This window comes from Macrosteles quadrilineatus, unplaced genomic scaffold, assembly GCF_028750875.1.
Source record: "Macrosteles quadrilineatus isolate MER2022 unplaced genomic scaffold, UCM_ALF_1.0 Scaffold_15__1_contigs__length_3749704, whole genome shotgun sequence".
Classification (NCBI taxonomy): Eukaryota; Metazoa; Arthropoda; class Insecta; order Hemiptera; family Cicadellidae; genus Macrosteles; species Macrosteles quadrilineatus.
Window position 1 is genome coordinate 3,134,228 of NW_026542608.1, and position 20,926 is coordinate 3,155,153.

Consider the following 20,926-nt stretch of genomic DNA (forward strand, 5'->3'; position numbering starts at 1 on the left):
TGGGAAGAGACTGTAGACTGTAGGTTAAAACTATTACGAAGCACGAATCGATACATATGTCGATAAATGCAATAGTTTACAATAGACATTTACAAATAAGTTGAAAACAGCTGATTTTTACTCCATAGAGACTAAAAAAGATTTTTACTCCCTAAAGAGTAAAAATGCTACTTTAACTGCTACATACGATTGTTTTTACTGCAGAATTACAAAAACAATATAATATGAACCCTTGATGACTCCGCTCAATTTTGTGGATGCCTCTGCAAACGCCACCTAGTTTTATTAAGAAATTATTGAACATTGCATAGTTAACATTTGTATTTCTTCTAGAAAATGGATTCCAAGTACATTATTATTTACAATGTAATTAATACAAATTACAAATACCCTCGCCGCAGCAAACCTGCAGACTAAGTAATTTTCCATTTACCTGGCTGGATTTATACTAAAATATTCCCTAAAAATTGTCAAATTTATTTCCTATTTAATTAACATTAATTTTAGGGAGTACTTAGATTTGCTGCTACAGGGAAGATATTGAGATGTGTTTTTTATTGCAATGTTGATAGCTTAGTATTAAATAAACACAGTTTTCAAATGTGGTTTAAATATATCCATAAACAAGCAAACTACAACAGTTTATTTATTGTCCATAAGAATAACATGGGAATTTAAATTTACAATTTTTTGAGTCATCCCCGTAACCCTTGGGCATACAACAACGCTTCAATATACAAATAAATTATTTATTTGTATATTGAAGCTCTACAAAATTATAAATTATATATAAATATAATTATAGGTTTGGAAAGAAATTATAAAATTTTGTGCTTTTGGGGTCAAAAATGGGAAAATCAATTTTTACCATATAAAAACCCCCATAAACCCCCGCTCCCATTATGATTGTTCGTAAACTCATTAGAATAGATGTAGGTTTACAGGTTTTTACCAAATTTCATCAAAATCGGATCATTGAACATTGGATATTTAACATTTATATTACTTCTAGAAAATGTATTCCAAGTACATTATTATTTACAAAGTAATTAATATGAATTACAAAAAACTGATCAGATTTTTTTGTCACTTTTGTCGTGAATCATGAATTGTTTCAGGTCTAACTTCCTTCTCCTCTGTACGCGCGTCATAACTTATTTTTGGTTTTTCTTTCCCTGGTGGGTTGGTGCAAGAAACGCCTTAAGAGTGTTGTATATTTGACTCTGTACTTCCTACAAGTGCAACCACTTTAACACCCTTCCGCACACTTACATGAGATATTGTTAAGAGTCCTCCACACCCAGTCGCAAATTTCCAAAAACAGCTTTCACGCGGTCCCATATAGACGCCCCAGTAATTGAGCGAAAATTATAAACTAAATATATTCATAACGAGAAAAGTCCAAACTACTAGAATTGCTTTTTGGAAATTTCGATAACTTAAATAGGTTTTTTATATTGTCAACTGAAAATCATCAACTTTGGATATTAATATCGCTTATTTTATGTCTTTTTTCAAAATTTAAAAAAGCATTTCGAGTAGTTTAGAGTATTATTTATTCAAATAATATTGTATTACATTGATATGTTGAAAAATACGGGCACAAAATGGGACCGCGCAAACCCTTACATCGCGGAATGCGCACTGATTCGAGCGATCCTAGCGGCAAAGTGAGGCGCTTCCATATATTCGCGCAGTAATTTTTGTTCATACTAAGAATGACGTAGTTTATTCCGTGACGTTATTATTAAATGACGTATACAGCCTTATCCCTACAGTAACTACGACATTCATCGTATCGTGGGTGTGATAGAAGCACTACACTTATTGGTAGGCCTAAGTTGCGAGTACTACTGTAGTAAAAATATAGTTTATGCACAATTCCCTAGATATTTTAATAACGTTTACTATTATTATAAGTGCTATAGCTTTGGTATATTGGTGCAACAATGTTTCTAACTACGCCTTACTACAAAATAAAGCTTTACAGATACAGTATATTAACACTTGAAATTGGCAATGGCGAGATTAATCACTTTACGTAAAACTGTTTATTCATTGTTGGTTTCGCAGCAGGCCTACAAAATCTTGCACACCTATTTCCAACCAAATTATAAACAAGTAGCTAAAATGCAGTTGCGAATATTCTTAGACATTTTAGGAAAGTGAACGGCCAAACTTGACAGTCTCAACTTGATTAGAGTTGTGTTTGGGGTGAGAGTGTGGGGGGGGGGGGTGAGGGATGAGTCACTCAGTTCTAAGAAATTCGCAAGAAATATTGTTTTTTGCAGTTCCTACCTGGCATACTGTCCTGTAGTAGCACTCGGACGCTCGCATAGTACACACTATAGATTCTCATATTATTTTTCTGTACCTGTCTATGTGAATACATCGTGTTTGTATAAATAAATAGATCGTGTGTGTAATGTATAAATAGTGGGCTATCTATTTATACATTTCTGTGTCGTGTTTTTGTTTTGTGTTGTGTTTTGAATATTATTTAGTATAGGCCACTACACATAATCTTATACAACTACAGTAGACTAGCCATTCTTATCTTTCTTTGAAAACATGGTGCGTAAAGTGAGGCCCCAAAGGGTAAAACGAAAAAAAAACCGTGGAGGTGAAAGGTTGGCGGAGTGGCGGATGCTGCGACATACGGCGGCTTATAGAAACCAGGCGTCAACGTCAACATCACCAACTCCATCTGAACCGGCACCACTGCCAGTAACTCCCCCCAAGACACAGACCCTTCCTCAGTCACCCCTAACCACACCTTCATACCAAACACCCGTAATGTCCTCAAGTCCCTTGCCCATGGAAACTTCCTCTTCCGCTGGAGAAAACCTCCCTGAATTGACCGGCCGGCGCATTGTGCAAATAAAACATTTCTTCGACGAAATCCGGCGGCTTAGCCACCATGACGGGCCTTTTGATTGCCATTTTGGAAACATGGTTTTCCAAGGTGAAATAACAAACGGATTGAAATCTGGGTACAAGTTTAAGTGTGAAATGTGCAATTTGAGTGACGTGATTTGGTCTGAAGAAAACAACAACCAGCAGATGGACGTCAACACTGCAGCGGTGGCCGGCATCATGTCCATCGGTAGTGGATACTCCGGTCTCCAGGAGCTGCTAGGATCCATGGACATCCACTGCATGAGCAACACTACTTATGACCGCTATCATTCTATGGTAAGTCAATTAGTACGTATTGACAATTAGTATGAGTTAACACCCATGTAGCACAGATGGTTGGGCCAACGTTGGCCAACTGTGGGACAGTTGGTCGATGGTTGGTTGGAGCTTCCACAACCAACCAACCGTTGTCCAACTGTATATCTCGTAGTTGGGCCAACCAATATTTACAACTGTGGACCAACATCGGTTCATTGTTAATGAAATACATTAATATGCATTGTTGGGTATCATACATCAAGCCAACCGTTGTCCAACCGTTTTTCACTCCGTTGGACCAACAAAAGATACTTTTGTTGGACCAACGATGGTCCATAGTTGAGTTTACACGACTTTCATTCTCTGGGTCTAGCTTTCACAACATAATTATAATAAAATATCTGGTTTTACAATACCTTTATCAGTTCCAAAAGTTTCCAAAAGTTTTTGGAACTGATAAAGGTATTGTAAAACCAGATATTTTACATATTACAGTTCCGGGGCTACAACAATGAATTTTAATAATTATAATAATGCAAATATTTTTTAAATTAATATTCTTTAACTTATTTGCAACAATTTAAGGGGAAAGAGTAATTAATCATATAACAGTCAATTATAATAGCATTAATAATCTAACGGTAATTAATTAATCTATATTCAAATACCAGTATCCTCTCTAACTCCAAAAAAAAAATAACTACTTATGATGCCTTAACAGATTAACAGAATCATATTATACTGTGTAGTATCAAAAATGTTTGAAGTATTGCGACCATTGCAACTGTCGGCTACTCTTTCACCACTTGAAAACTCTCTGTATCAACAATCACAGATAGCTCAGTGGTAAGGTAAGAGGCTCATAAGTCGAAGGACCCGGGTTCGAGACCCGTCTGGGCCAAAAAATTTTGTTCCAGCTTTTTTTCAAAATTTGTTTTTATGAACTATTTAATCAATTTACTCAACTAATAATTATGCTTTTCGTACTAAATCTTTATTATTTTGTGTGAAATAATTTTGGTTGGGCCATTGTTGGACAAAGGTTGGCTGGAAAACAGTTTAAAGAGGTGACATTTCTACCGTTGGCCAACTGTGTGGCTCCACAATTTACCAACGTTGGCCCAACCATCTGTGCTACATGGGCAAATTATTTTAGATGTTTCAACTACACAAGTTGGTTCTATGATATTTAGCATTAAAAACGTATAATGTTTACCAACAGGGTGCAGCGCTATTATTTTTTGGCATTTATGAGAACAGATAATTTGAACCAACTAGCAACCAAAAGCTGTGGTACTTTACTTTTTTTCTATGGTTTAGGTGCAGTGGTAGAACAATATGGCTATGGTAGATGTGCTATACTATAGCTTACCGTATAGATTAAAAGAAACATATGTTCTTAAACCGTGTCCTCTCCCATAACTGCAATAAGCATTTTATACTTATATTCCAATCTCGCACGAAGGACGGGTTCTCTGCTAGTATAGTGTATTATATAATACCAACTTACAGGACTAAATCTTATCCTATAGATATTATTGTAGACGTTGATAACAACTTCAATGTGACCTTCCAAACGGCAATATTGACCACAATTGTAAAGTTTCGGGTAATGGTGGTTCACAGGTTGCAGAAGGGTGGCAGAAGACAGCACTAGAGGAGATGCGCGAGGCGGCGGTGGAGGAAGCACGATTGGCGCTGGAGAGTGGCGAGGTGGATCGAGACGGCGTGCCGCTCATCACCGTCGTCGCAGATGCCAGCTGGGCAAAACGGTCCTACAAATCCTCAAACTACAACTCAGCTTCAGGAGTTGTAAGTGTTTGCTGTTTGTAGTTCAGTCGGGAAATAGCAGGTTGAGGAAACTGTATGGCAAATATGTGGTATTGGCAACTGTTTTATATTCAGGGTGTCCAGCTTCTACTAGGACACACTCCGGGAAATGTTTCCATCATTATAAAGAGCCCAACAATATTGAAACATTTTCTAAAATCACTTCGTTAGCCAGATATCCGCCATTTAGTATTTTTTACATAAACATTTCTATCTTTCAATTTTTTTCAACCGGTCTTTATGAAACCTCGTATTTTATTACCGTACAGTAAAAGATTTTTATACAGTATTTGGGGAAACAATTAATTTGGTAAATTGGAAATTTCAGTAGATTCTGAATTTTAAATACTAAATAGAATTGTTCTTGACAATTGTTAATTGTTACAAGTACAGTAAAAGATTTTTATACAGTATTTGGGGAAAAAATTAATTTGGTAAATTGGAAATTTCAGTAGATTCTGAATTTTAAATACTAAATAGAATTGTTCTTGACAATTGTTAATTGTTACAAAAATAAAGTTGTCGGCCATATTGGAAAAGCTATACATATTTCAATGATAAACTGAATTAAAAAATAATAATAACAACTTTGGCAGATATTTTTAATGTTATTCACGGCTGAAGTATATTATCACGACTGGATTTATTTCAATGATTTGCCCTTGTTGTAGGCTGCTATCCTGGGGTACAGAACTCGAAAAGTCCTCTACATAGGAGTGAAAAATAAATATTGCACAGCGTGTGCGAGATTCGAAAGTAAAGGAGAAGAGATATCAAGCCATGCCTGTTACAGAAATTGGAGTGACTCATCGAGCAGCATGGAGGCCGCTATTATCGTTGAAGGATTCAGGCAGAGCGAATCTATGTACGGCATCAAATATGCTAGACTAATTGCTGATGGAGACAGTAGTGTTTACAAACAGTTACTGGAAGAGAGACCCTACGAAAACCTGACTATAGAAAAAATAGAATGTACCAATCATTTACTAAGGAATTACTGTAACAAAATCAAAGACATTTCTAGAGACACCTCAAAATACACAAACGAGAAGGGAGAGATGTTATCCACACTAGACATGAGAAAAAAGATTGCAGGTGCTGGAAAAAAGTTTAGGTCGGCCGTTACGAAGGCTGTGGAGTATAGGAAAAACCAAAACAAACCATTAAACATCCAATCTGTAGAACTAAAAAAAGATCTTCTGAATGGCCCAAGTCACATTTTTGGAGAACACCTCCATTGCTCCGACAGAAATTACTTTTGTAATGGAAAAAAACCTGAAGAAGAGAATCTCATTCCAACATTGAAGAAAATGGGTCTTTACAGCAAAATCATGACAGCTGTCGGCTCCCTGGTAGACAATGCCAAAAGTTTGCTGGTAAATGTAAACAGTAACTATGCCGAACACTTCAACTCGTTAGTAGCGAAATTCATTGGTGGAAAACGAGTGAACTACACTAAGAAGGGTTCTTACCAGGCTCGTTGCGCTGCAGCAGTTGTTAGTCACAACACTAACACGCCACACTACAAACTGCACAAATGTTTGTATAAGAACAGCCCGGGCAAATTCGCCAAGACATTTGAACAGAGGAGAAAAGCTAAAATTGTCAAAGCTGCAATAAAACGACGATCAGCTACAAAGAGTAAAAGGCGGCTTTTGATAACAACAAAACCAACAAACGATCCACACTACGGGCGACACGCCCAAAGACCCGATATTGACGAACAGGAATTTCAATCCAGGAAAATCGAGTTCTTAAGTAGTTTAAATAAAACTGACGAGGAAATCGTTCAAATCGAAACGGCGACTAGGTTGCAGCACGAATCCACCTTGTGGAGAGAGGAGAGGCGAAAACTGCTCACTGCCTCCAACTTTGCAGCGGTTTGTAAGAGACTGCCACACACTAAATGTGACAAACTTGTTACCAAACTATTATATAGTGACGAGGTGGATTCTGCTAGTTTACAGTATGGAAGGGAAAATGAAGCAGCGGCCCGAGAAGAACTGCAGTCTTCTGGTCTTCAGATCCAAGAATGTGGCCTCTTCATCGACCGAGAACTTCCCTTTCTGGCAGCTTCACCTGATGGACTTTTGGGTGATGATGGAATAATTGAAATAAAATGTCCATCAGCAGCAGCAGATATGACTCCAGATGAAGCTATCAAGCAAAAGAAAGGGGTTTTTGCAAACTTTTGGAAAGAAGACCAAACTTCTGGCAATAAAGAAATAAATGTAAACCATGACTACTACTTCCAAATGCAAGGACAACTACACATCACAAGACGAAGCTATTGTAATTTTATTGTTTGGACGCCTAAGGGGATGAAAATCGAAAAAATAGAAAGAGACGATAGTTTCTGGTCATTGAAAATGGTTGATAAATTGACACAGTTTTACATGAACTGCATTTTACCTGAACTTATTGACCCCAGGAAGACAAGAAGTATGCCTATCAGAAATCCGTACTACATTTTGGCCGCTATTGAGAAAAGGGAAGAAAAATTGAAAAACAAGAAAAATAAACGAGCAAAAAAGTAAAGTTTGTCATTTTTGAATATGTACCTCCACTGTGTGATATATGTACGTAAAGTAATGCGGACGGATCATCACTCAGACGTTACATGACACTAAGAACGTACAGAACCAAAATAGTATTAGATTTTCCCGCTAAAGGTTAATTGCAATATTAATATTTGTTATACAAATGTGTTATATTTTGGTTTTTTGTATTTACAAATGTTAGTTAAGCCTACTAATTTTTTTCTTGCTATTGTGGTTCATTTTATGATATATTTCTGAAGTCTATGTAAAGGCTTGTTTGTGTTTACAAACAATTTTTTTGTACACTTTAATATATAAGTTTGTTTGTGTTTACAATAATCTGTTCTTTCATTTTCTTATTTTATTAATATTATGAAACAAATTATGTAATATATTTCTCAAGTAAGGTCCTTTTGTGTGTGTACGACACATTTTTTTATATACTGTGCTGTTATATAGTATTTTGTTTGTGTTCACAATGTAATGTTATTGCATTTTCTTATTATGTAAATATAAATTATGCAACCTAAACGCTTTATTGTCCAAACAACATGTCATAATGTAATACATTTGTTCGTTTGTGTTTATAATAATGTTTTATTGCATTTTCATCCTGGTAATATTCGGATACATTTCGTGGGAAAACATTTCTGATGTAACCTATGCACTATTCTAAAACATGTTTTGCCTTAAAGTATTAGGCCTATGTCATATAATTAAGTTTATACATAATTAAAGTTGTTTTTTACAGAACTGTATTGCTGAAATTTTTAATTAATCCCGATTTTTACACTTTTTAAACAAACATTGTGTTTTACCTCGCATGCTAGTTCGTTTTTATTTGGATACTACTGTGGTGGGAATTAGCATCGCAAGGTAAAAAAATAGATTTTTTCCAGTAACCTTTAACTGTTAATGTTACTTCAAGGAAAAACACGTGCGTGGTTGCAGGATTAAATGAAGACAGAAAAAGATGTAATGTAGGCCTAGTGTGGACGCAGGGCATGGAGGACAGTGGCACTAGCTAGCAGAGCTCAGTACAGTAGACGAGTGTGTTGTGTTGTGTGTGAGAGAGAGGGAGTGAGAAAGAGAGAGAGAGAGAGAGAGAGAGAGCCATGACGGTGGAGGGTTGGGGGGGAGGAGGGTTGGCCGACACGTCACTCTTGCGCTGTGCTCTGCCGCACTATTTTCTATATCTCTGTTGCGCGACCAATGTCTGTCTGTCTGTCTGTTCGATTCTAAAACGAGAAGGGGTGTGGATGCCTCTTAAGAGGATCTGGTAGTGCAGCTTCAACGCACCAATCCACCAGAGAAAGAAAAACCACAAATAAGCTATGACACGCGTACAGAGGAGGAGGCAGTTAGACCTGCAGTTCCGGATTCACCACGAAAGAGACAAAAAAATCTGATAAGTTTTTAGCAAATTTCCCATATAGGGAATAAGCTATTACCGCAGGTCTCATGGTAAGACCTAGAACCGGGACAGATTTACTTTTTTGTTTTAAGGTCCCCAGAAGCCAAAAACACCATCATCCGTTTAAATTTATATATATATTTATTTATTTACATATGTTATATATATGTCCGTTAGCACGATAACTCGAGCAAAAATTATCCGATTTTGATGAAATTTGGTACAAACGTGTAAACCTACATTTATTCGAACGAGTTCACGAACCATCATAATGAGTAAATAAGAATCATAATAATCGTTCTATGGGAGCGGGGGTTTATGGGGGGTTTTATATGGTAAAATTTGATTTTTCCCATTTTTGACCCAAAAAGTACAAAATTTCATGATTTCTCTCCAAACCATTTTGTAGAGCTTAAACAAATAAATAATTTATTTGTAAATTGAAGCGTTGTACGCCCAATGGTTACGGGGATGATTAAAAAAATTGTAAATTTAAATTCCCACATTATTCTTATGGAGGATAAATAAACTGTTGTAGTTTGCTTGTTTATGGATACATTTAAACCAAATTTGAAAACTGTGTTTATTTAATACTAAGCTATCTGCTTTGCAATAAAAAATACATCTCAATATCTTCCCAGTAGCAGCAATCCTAAGGACTCACTAACATTAATGTTAATTAAAAAGGAAATAAATCTGACAATTTTTAGGGAATCTATCTATCTATATATTAATAGGCAAGCATGTTTCTTTAAAACCTTTTTTCTCAGCTCGTGTGCATCGTGGGGTAAATCTACGCATACCGTTAGAAAGCTACTTTCCTGTAGGTGTGCAGAATCCCTTTATAAATTTAAATAGGCTCAAAGATAAGCACAAAAAATGAGTTTAAAAATTTGAAAAAATTAACATGGATCTTATGCGTTGCCATGCTGGTGACGAAATAACAACGAAATATAAACATAAAATCAAAACAAATGGAAGAAACTCCAATCACATGTTTTATTTACAGTGTGGGGTGAAAATAGAGAAGTGAGTAAGTTTACATTACATATTTATGGTCGAGTTTCGACCACTGGACGACCTCTCGTACTTATTTAATACGCAAGCAGATTTTTTGTGACAATTACTCCTCCGAAACTACTGAACCGATTGTCATGTTTTTGGTGTCATTGGAAAGAGCGTAACGTGAAGTTGTGCAGGAAACTTTCTTTTTAAGGAAATAATTAGAGAGTGAGGCCCTAGGGCCCTTTAAAGTTTCATATTTCTCCATAAGGATAACATTGGAGATGATTTTTATTTACAGAAACATATGTTTGTTACTTGAAAATAGTCAAAGTCTACTACATAATAATTGCTCTGTGTTATGACTGTTAATGTATACTACATTTCAATCAAGGATTGTGTACCTTAAAAGTTTACCCATAATGGATCTTAATAGGCCCTACTTTATTTTAATGCTGGGAATAGTCAAATTTAGTTGAGAATAAGTTACCATGATTTAGAAAACTTTACTATAATAATTTATGTATTTAAAATCACAAATCTTTGACATTATTAAATCATTTTAAACAAAACAGCTGATTGACAAATAAAAAAAATCATCTACTTCATGTGAATAATGTTGTTACACAAACATAGTTTTTTTAACCAATAACTTGAGTCTTTTTTACTTCTGGGTGTATTTTGAGTTTGCAGTTATGAAAGCACCGAGCCAAGTAACTTTTATCTAATTTTCTTTATAAACTAACAGTATTAATGAATTAGTACATGAACTTGACAAGTCAGGTAATTTGTCAGTATGCCAAGGGGAAGAAGAGTGGGTCCTCGAAAACAGACGAAGGCGGAGACACCCATCTAGAAATCCAACTGAGTTTTTAAATATAGAGGTCAGTGGATTGCCAAGGCCAAGACACAGATTAGACTAATAAAATGGGGCAGTGGTTTTATTGATGTGGAATATTAATACATCAAAAAGGGCCTCATTAACGGCACAAGGCTTCATGTGATCAGAATGGTTAACAACTTAATAGAATGTAAAGTCTTAACTGGGACAAGTGAGTGGGGACATATTTTGATTCCGAGGATAAAAATGTGCCCGTCTGAAACAAACTTAAGTTACCTTTTAAAATGGAAAGATGCTAATTTATGTTATCTTTGGCATTTGCAGCACAAGCCCTTTATTAAAGATCAGAACTGTTCTTACCCAGATCAATTTCAGTCATGAGCAACTATATTGTATGTTGTTTTAAGTAAGGCTACATCTTTAATAGGAAACGCATATTCATTACGGAAAATTCTGACCAGGGTAATCTTCCTGAAGGCAAATTTAAGACTAAAATCGTAGTATTCGTGGAAGTGCTTTTGTGGTAAAAATATTGTTTTTTTAGTGTTTATTTTTAAAAGTATATTCTTCACACAGCATTGTAAGACCTTCAAAATATGCTTCATAGGCCTATTGGTTTGATATGATAAAATGTTTTGTTAAATGTGTTTTAAAAATCTTTAAAAAATAACTAGGAACACACTTGAACTTGAACACTTATTAATTTACTAAATGTAATACACATACAGCTAGAAAATGGCTGGACTGCTTCCCTTCTAAGGTTTTATTATTACTGTATTTAATTTTCGACGTCGAGTAAATATATAACACGATGAATTTGTTTTCTAAATTCATATGTTATTTTGCGGGGCATTGAGCCGCACAGGTTCACTAGTATTTTAGTATAAATCCAGCCAGGTAAATGGAAAATCATTTAGTCTGCAGGTTTGCTGCGGCGAGGGTATTTGTAATTCGTATTAATTACTTTGTAAATAATAATGTACTTGGAATCCATTTTCTAGAAGAAATATAAATGTTAAATATGCAATGTTCAATAATTTCTTAATAAAATAACTTGATTTAAATTACTATAAATAACTTAATATTGGTTTGATATTATCACCAGATACTCAATGGATGCGTAATTTTATACTCTACGATTCCTTTATTATGTGTTATTCTGTAGGCTGGACGGTTCTTTGACGTTTTAGTAAAAACTAAAAAACAACCCTACATTTCAAGGTTTTTGTGGTCCCAGGTAAGAAGCTCACCTGGAAAAATGGGACAAACTTCAAATCCTTTTACTTCTATACAAAACAAAAAGATTAAAAAGATTTCCAGCTTTCCAAGAATTATTTCCAGGCACAGCCAAGTTTTAACTAATATTTTACTGGCCTAATGTCTAGCTCTAAGTATTTGCTTTATCTTTGTAAGTATCTGTATTTCAGAGTCTGGGTTTTCATTGTTTCCTTCAATTTCTTAAAATGTTCTAATTATTATAGTTACATACTTTTTGTTTTACTTCCTAGATATTGGTGAATTTTGTTTTCTTTGTTGTCTTTTCCACAAAAGTTATTGGACTAAAGGTAAATTTAATTTATAATTAATTTTGTTACCCTTTTCAGAGAATTTTTTGTTATTGATAAGTATTAGTTGAGACTCCCGCCCACACACAGAAGTTTTAATCTTCTTTGGGTGTGTATATTTCTTCGCAAGTTAAAGCAAACTGTTTTTAAAACGTTTTTATTAGCTCGCTTTCTTGTCCGGTACAAATTTTGCAATCAATTTTATACTAACTTCCCGATGAGCTAGAGACTTGAAACTTGAAATATAGCTCACAAATGGAAGACAATGCAATATTATACCATTTAATTTTCATATTTCCCTTGGGCTACGCCCCATGGGCTTGTTTTTATTAACTCGCTTTCTTGCAAATTTTGATACTTCCCGATGAGCTAGAGACTTGAAACTTGAAACATAGCTCACAAATGGATGACAATGCAATATTATATCATCTAATTTTAATATTTACCTTGGGCTACGCCCCATGGGCTTGTTTTTATTAGCTCGCTTTCCTACAAATTTTGATATCAATTATAAACGAAGTTCCTAATGAGCTAGAGACTTGAAATTTGAAAAATAGCTCACAAATGGATGACAATGCAACATTATATCATTTAATTTTCATATTACCCTTGGGTTACGCCCCATGGGCTTCCAAATTTTCCATGTTTACATTTTTAAAGAATGTAAATATATAAATTAATTTAAGTCAGCTGTAAATACTTAAATTTGACAGTTCCAAGAGCAGAGGTTAAGAGGTACAGGTTATGCTCCCAAGAGATTCTTTATACAAACAAAAGCTTCAAAATAAAGATAAACAATCTGATTGCATATATAAAGGTGTTTGTTAATAATGTCAATTGTAATTTATTTAGAATTCTATAAAGTAAACAATAAATTAAATAGATTGATATATTTATAGTTAGTAGGTAGGCCATACATTCAATCTAATACATAATTCTATGAAAAGAAACTCAAATAAACCTTAGATTTCCCACGTGCCTCTGTCTTAATCTGTTATAGACGCTTGAAATAGATTTAACATCCACACACATTAAAAACTAAAAAATAGAAAATAATTTATAAATAAAAAACCTTTTTAAAACAAAACGTTTTTAAACGCACTAAAAAGTATGAAATAATTTATGAATATGTGGAGAGTATAAATACTTTTAAGATTTAAAACAAAAAACGTGGGGTGCATGCAGTTGATAATAATACATTAGTTCAACAGGTGAATGTAATTGACAATTGTAAACTATCTATTGCATGCACCCCACGTTTTTTGTTTTAAATCTTAAAAGTATTTATACTCTCCACATATTCATAAATTATTTCATACTTTTTAGTGCGTAAAACGTTTTGTTTTAAAAAAGTTTTTTATTTATAAATTATTATTTAATTAATTAACAATAAGTTTTAATTACATTGTAAAATAATTTGTTTTTATAGATCTTTGTAATTTTATTGTATTACTTGTGGAGAAATAAACATTTATTATTATTAATATTATAGTACCTATTATGTTACTAGGATTGCTTTCATAAGATTGAAGGCCAATCAAGGTAGCAATACTTAAAGGCTAAAGCAATACCGTAAAAACAGAACTTTATACATATCTTCTTATATATTAAATGATTAAAGAATGTTAATAATAGTAAAACTATCAGCAGTAAACAATGACTTAATATGTAACAATATTTAATACTGGTATGTAGTGGTATTACTTGCCTTGCAAGTGTCCTTGCATTGGATTCAGTAGCAGAAACTGTCTTATTGTTTGGTTTGATTTTTTCATGTCTGCTGGAGCTGTTGATGTAGCTGACTCCTCCTAAAGCAATAATCAAAAACAGTTATTCGTCAATCCCAATATATTCCAAAAACATACCTATTAATGATATTGTATTTGGTAGAACCCCTCATATCCGACCTCGGCATAACCGACTCCACTGGATATCTGACCTAGTGTCCATCTACTTGTTACCTCATAGGCGATAGCACTGCTACACTGAGCGTGTTTGGTTATCCGATAGGCCATGGGCCATGGGTGTTGCGGTTATTGCGGCAGACGAATACTAGTGTCACAGAGCCTGCAAGACATTTTCAAGGCCTTTGCCCTGATCACGGGAAACGATTACCGGTTTCTCTGATATCGCAAGACATGCTCATGATCATAGTCATAACCAGTATCGCTGAGACCGCAAATATATTCTCCTTCCAATATCCCACCTTTTGACCGTTCCGACCATGCCCCGGTCTTGTCATGGTCAGGTATGAGAGGTTCTACTGTGTTAACATTTCATGCACATACACATTGCCTCTACTAAAATTCTACAAAATTGAATAAAGTGTATTTATAAAGAAGCAGTTAGGGCCTGTGCAAAGTATTTCTCTTGAACATGTGAGGGTATTTTTTGGCGCCCCTGCAATGTACAACCCCCACCTTACCTCTCCACAAGTATCCTCTTTATATCAATATCTAGTTAATACATTGTCAAATGTACTACCGTCAAATAAATATATTTAATTAGACATACAAATAGTCTTATACACAACATTAACAAAGACTATGAAGTTAAAAAACAAGTATTTTCTGTATACATCTATATAGCTACCTTCATATTTATTATGCCACATGCAAACATTGTTTCATTGCTTATGTCCTACCCTACCACCACATATTTGGCCACCACGGGACCAAGACCTTGGCCGGATAAACCAATCTCCTATGAAAATGATAATTCATACCTAACAATAATAGAGGTTACGCCTTTAAAATAAGGTAAAATGTAAACAAATAGATAAATAGTGAGAATACTCAAGTAGCATAGACTAGTGCTTGCATCTACATGTCTGTGAGCTGTGAGAAAAAATCTTGATATTGCCTTCCTGGAAGAGGCCGGATAAACCCATCGATATATAACTACTACTAGTAGTTATATATCGATAACTGAACTATAGTTATACTAGTAGTAGTAGTTATATATCGATGGATAAACCAAGGACTGGTAAAACTGAGGCCGGTTATCAGGGGTTCTACTGTATTATATATTTAACACACTTCTACTAGGTGTGCAGATGGGCAAACTGGCTTTAGATTTTGGACCTAAGTCATAACACTCAAAAACCCACAATAAAAACAAAGTTGTATTTTGTTTACATTTCTACACAGGGTTGCCATGTATCCATTGGGCTGGTAGATGAGTCAATTCTAATAGTCCTTGAGTGAAATGTTTGATACAAATTTCATATGAAAATTTAAACTTTCTTACTAGAGTTATCTTTCTTACAGAAAAATTTGCAGGGTTATAATAAGGTGTTCTCATTTTCTAGCATATTAACACGTTCGCTACTGCAATAGTACGAAATTTTTCATTCACATGGACCAGCGACGCACATATGCGACGGCTAGTCACATTAAAATAGACTGCCGTCGCATATTTTTTGCGTCGGGTTTCTAATGTTATTAAAATGCTTATATCTTTGTAACGGTCTATTTGAAGGCACTGAATTCACCGCAGTGGTCTACAGAGATGTCTGACGCACAACTGCGTCGCTTGGTCTGTGGATATGATGATTGGTGACGTCATATGATAGTTGGAAAAACTGGTCTTTACTTTTCTGCATCACTGTATGTATGTATGCAGTATGTATGCTGCATTATCATTATCCTTTGTAGCTTTTATATTTGTTCAGTTATAAACTGTTCTTGAATAATCTGTTTGTTTTACTTACTTTCACCTCAAAACACAAACATAAATGAACTGTCGCATGTAAGAAAACTATGATAATTTTCACTGTTGTCTTCCCTGTAGACTGGGTGTCGCAAATATGCGACATTACAAACGGTTATGGTCTGTGTGTATTGTTAACCAAGTTACAGCCGGTCTATGTGTATAAGATTCAAATGTATACCTCGGTCTGTGGCAAACCGCGGCGTCGCATATATGCGACGCTCAGTAGCGAACGTGTTAACAAAACAAACTAGTCAAACTTGTGTTCCACTAAATCACAAAATCTTTGACAACAATGTAATGATAATGTACATCCTTTTCTTACTGCAGATCCTTTCTTGCCTTCCTTCCTTTCTTGTCCTTTTCTTGCTTTTAAATTCTGCAGTCAATATTTTCCTCTCTCGTAACTTGTGTGTACAATGTTCAAGTAATTTTTAGTTATAAATATAATTTTACAATATAGTAATACTATAATACATGATTTTGGGATGGCTCCAAAATAGCTAACCGCCTGTGAGAGGTAATATTTTGTAATAAATTTATGGATGATCTTTGTACTGGATCAGTATCTACATTTATTACTACGGTACTAGATATCCCGTTGCTCAAAATCAAGCAAAACTGCAACTTTTCATAAAAGAGTAAAAGAATAATACATTTAATTTAAAGTGTAATTTTATAAAATAACCTCTATGTAACTATAAATATTAGAACAACTATTATATGCTACACAATGTAAAAATTGTCAAGAGCAATAAATAAATAAATAAATAACAAAAACCTAAACAGCTAGCTAGACCTCAATTAAAGAGTCACTCCAAAGATAGGACTTATTATAAAAATATGAAAATGTGAAAATGTGCACAGCAACGGACTAGATCGGCAGGAAGTGGGCGGTACTGAAACGACTGTTCTAGTGGGAAAGATTTGAGACCAGTGATCACGTGTCTAAATACAATGCTTTCCTAAATTTAAGTCAAATATCACAGTAAACGGTCCGTTTTAACGAGTTTTTAGTGGCGTCGGATTAACCGGAAAACCCGTTATCTGGACTGGCCCCGGTCCCGAGGAGTCCAGATAAGAGGGTGTCAACTGTATATAAATTATTTTCAATACGCACCTTTATTTATTTCAAAATATTGCCTTTCATGGGCGGATAGCTATTTTGGAGCAATACTAAAGAAAAGTAAAGAAAATAAAATTACTGTTAATTATTAACAAAAAGTATGTCAAATAACACTTGTAATAATATATTTACACTAACTTATACTGTTTACTCAAAAGAAGGTAAATACATATATATAAGATAAGATGGTAAGTGGTGATCCATTTTGATTGGACACTCCAATTATCAACAGACCCAATAGGTGAATCTTGGGTAATTACAAGTGTTATTTGACCTATGTTTTGTGCTTTCAGGTATTTTAATAACACGTACGATGCTTATCATGAAGTTGTTTAATTATTAACAGTTCATTAGTAGGTTAATTATTACTTGCCTCAATATCAATACATTCATCAGAAGCTTCCCCCTTATCATCTGAGTTTGAACGCTCTGAAAACACACTCTGGACAAAAATATGTACAAAACAAAATGATTAGCTTTTCTTTACTTAAGAATAAACAAACAGCTTCAACAAAGTACCCTAATGTTCTTGTATCATTAAAAATTGTATTCCTGTTTTTACCAAGAATAAGTTAGGCCTGCACTAGTATTTTTCATTTTTCCATTGATTTTGGTGGCTGACTATAAAAGCCAAACAATGTATAAGTTTACTCGTTTACTACTAAAGATTACTATATTAACCTATTAAGGAACGCGAGAGGACCTCTCGAAAATTGCACAATTTAAGAAGGTTCAAAGCTCTACCATACAGAATAATTGACCTCAGGTTCAATCACGACTGGCGCACCCTCACTACTGTGGCGAGCCCGAGCGACTGTTGCGCCACCAGCGGGCAATGTTCTCATATGCTGCTTATTACAAGCAGCCACCGTCGTGGGTCACAGCGCACCCCCCACTTCCTACCTTACCACAGTCACAATTATTGTGTTAAAATTATATTATATTTATTATATTATTAAAATTATGGTTATATTATTGTCAAAACTATTATTTACTAAGGCAATTACTAGCCTATCCTTAGTTGAAATCAAATTATTCACATTCTTGTGGGATACACGTAAGTCAAATGTATTTTTTCTGAAAGTTAAAAAATACCTCTTGTCATCCTCTCTGAGATCATCATAAAGTGTGAAAAATACTACTTTTGTAGGTCATTCTTTTAGTAACGGATGGACTCCAATACTTTTGTTTGCCTCATTGGGTATTTGATATTTTAATATTTTTGTTGTCTCATGTATATGACGCTTAAGTAAATGTAAAAGTAGAAGAAATAGTTCATCTTCTTCACTTGACGACTAGCTACATCATTCACAGTGAGAAACTTCATATAAGTCTGTATACAATTCGGCCAGATGTGCGACCTAGCCACACCTGTGGCCACCCCAAGCGACTGAGAAGTCACAGTCGCGAGCCACTCGAGCGGCCGTACATAATAAAGATCTTAGGGAAGCGATAAGCTTTTTTCAATTTATGATAACAGCTAATTTGAACAAAGCAGCAACAACAAGCGGTGATGCACAATGAAAACTGTCAAAAACTAAATTGTTGTGGTATTGTGCAAATAGGGTAATTTTATTTTTTAAGTGCATAATCATCAACTTATTGACTTTAATTTTTTCCCAAATTTTGATTAAAAAGTATCATGTTTGTTTTGCCCAAAATAATGACTGGGAAACGGAGTAGCATGTTAATAGTTTTAGAGCATTTACTGATCAAGGTAATGACAAATATGGAAGGAACTAATACTATAGATATGAATGTTTGGAGTACCTATGTCAATAACATGGAAATCTACTTGATCAATTTTTTCCAAGAACACCACAGGCTTAATGGAGATAGTCATCTTTTATTATTTTACTCTCCTAGGGCTATGCTCTGAAAGCTTAAGTGTTGGTAAACAACTGCATATGTAAAATGTAAAAAACATATGATGGTCCATCACTAATCCAGACTAGATGAGTTGGTTGCAATATCCAACAATAAGTACAATGTTGTTCCTCGAAGTAACCATGAAAAGCCACTCGAGATGCCACCCAACCCGGTACGGCAATCAATAGTTTTATTAATACTATCTTATGAAGTCAAACAGGGCGAAGCCTGCTGGTTAACAGTTAGTATATTATAAACATAAACCATCATCTAAGAGAAAATGATTAATTATGCTGTCACCTGAATTTGAATGGGAGTATCTAATCCAGTCGGTGAAAGCGGTGGCTTTTCTTCAAAGAATTCAATTTCTTCCTTGACAACATTCTGAATTAACAAAAATTAATATGAATGGGTTTATATAGATATCAAATGATCAAAAGCTTAAAAGTATACGTATTTACTATTTTGTTGTTATAGGATCTAATTTTCAAACACTTAAAAATAGTGATATATTAAATACTGTGCTGTACAAGATAGGATGATTAATAGATTTAAATATAAACGAGCAAATAAAATAAAATATTATTATTGTATATTTAATTTGGCAATACATAAATTGCAATCGTCCATAATGAGTTATCTCTTAGATCTGTCCCTATTCCAAAATAGGGTTTGCAAACTCAATTTTTTTTATTTCCTTTTGGCTGACTCCTTCTTACACACAGAGAGGTCTTCTGCAGTTACGCATTTGGCCATCCATACTACAGTTTGAACACCAAAAAGGTGTTTTTTTTTAAAGTATTTATTTACAATCTATTCTATACTAGAACAATAAGTAAAATTCATGAAAATTTTAGCATGGGTTAGTTACACTCCTTCAAGTGCACTAACATACAAAAACCTATAAAAGTTTAACTAAAAACGATTTGGAGGTCTATTGGATTAACTCTTTTGAGCGTATATGTAGCTTCACTATTATCAAGGAGGTTAACTGCCAGGAAATTTGGATGGCTTTCTAATTTTCTTTGATATTTTTTGCTTAGTTTTTTTAATTTTTTTTCTAATATAGGGTAATTTTGTATCTTGATGAATAACTTTATTTGTGACAAACCAAGGTGCTGGTAAAATGTTTCTTAGGGTTTTGGATTGAAATCTTTTAACTATTTCTATGTTTGAGTTTGACGTGGTTCCCCAGAGTTGGATACCGTAGGTCCAAATAGGTTTCAATATAATTTTGTATAAAAGTAATTTATTTTCAACAGATAATTTTGAATTTCGACCAATAAGCCAATTTAGACTCAGAAATGAGGGTATCGTTGTTAGATTAGCTAGTAACTTTTTTTTAGGTAAATAGTATTATACAAAATAAATATACATACCGTATCATATAAATCATGCAATTAATAACTAAATCAAAGGTTGACCAAATATTCTCTAGCAGGAGTGTCACACAGAAAAAATACTGGGGGGGGGGGGGGGAGACACTTTGAATTTCCCAACTAGTAGGCCTATATATTACTCAGATTTCCAAACTAATTAATAGATTAAGTTTTAACAGAAAGAAGGATTTTTCATCTTTAAAGCCACATCTTTATAGCTGATATACGGTACACAAAAAACAAGAAATTAAGGTTTTTCTGATACAGAATTGTGTTTAATCTGTCACTACACTGTACTGATCAATAATACGTTAAGTTTACACAGCCTCTTTGAATACACTCAGTGAATACGGATCTCCACGAGCAGCTAAGAAAGAAATGAAATGAAATGAAATACGTTTATTTATCCCAATATATACAGAAAGATACAGATAAATAAAAACAGAGAGCAAGATAACTATAGTAGTACAAT

General features: G+C 34.3%; 1 protein-coding gene across 2 annotated transcripts in view; it reads right to left on the reverse strand.

Annotated features, from left to right (window-relative positions):
• The window catches only part of LOC129005074 (protein abrupt-like), an 87,253-nt gene that overhangs the window by 16,379 nt on the left and 49,948 nt on the right, over positions 1-20,926 (reverse strand). The window contains exons 5-7 of one of the 2 annotated variants that reach the window (XM_054433865.1): positions 19,376-19,459; positions 17,580-17,648; positions 14,078-14,177 (exon numbers count right to left, since the gene is read on the reverse strand). In XM_054433865.1, the coding sequence (XP_054289840.1) occupies positions 14,078-14,177; positions 17,580-17,648; positions 19,376-19,459 (253 nt within the window). The remainder of the gene's footprint in view (positions 1-14,077; positions 14,178-17,579; positions 17,649-19,375; positions 19,460-20,926) is intronic. The other variant, XM_054433866.1, reaches the window with a different exon arrangement.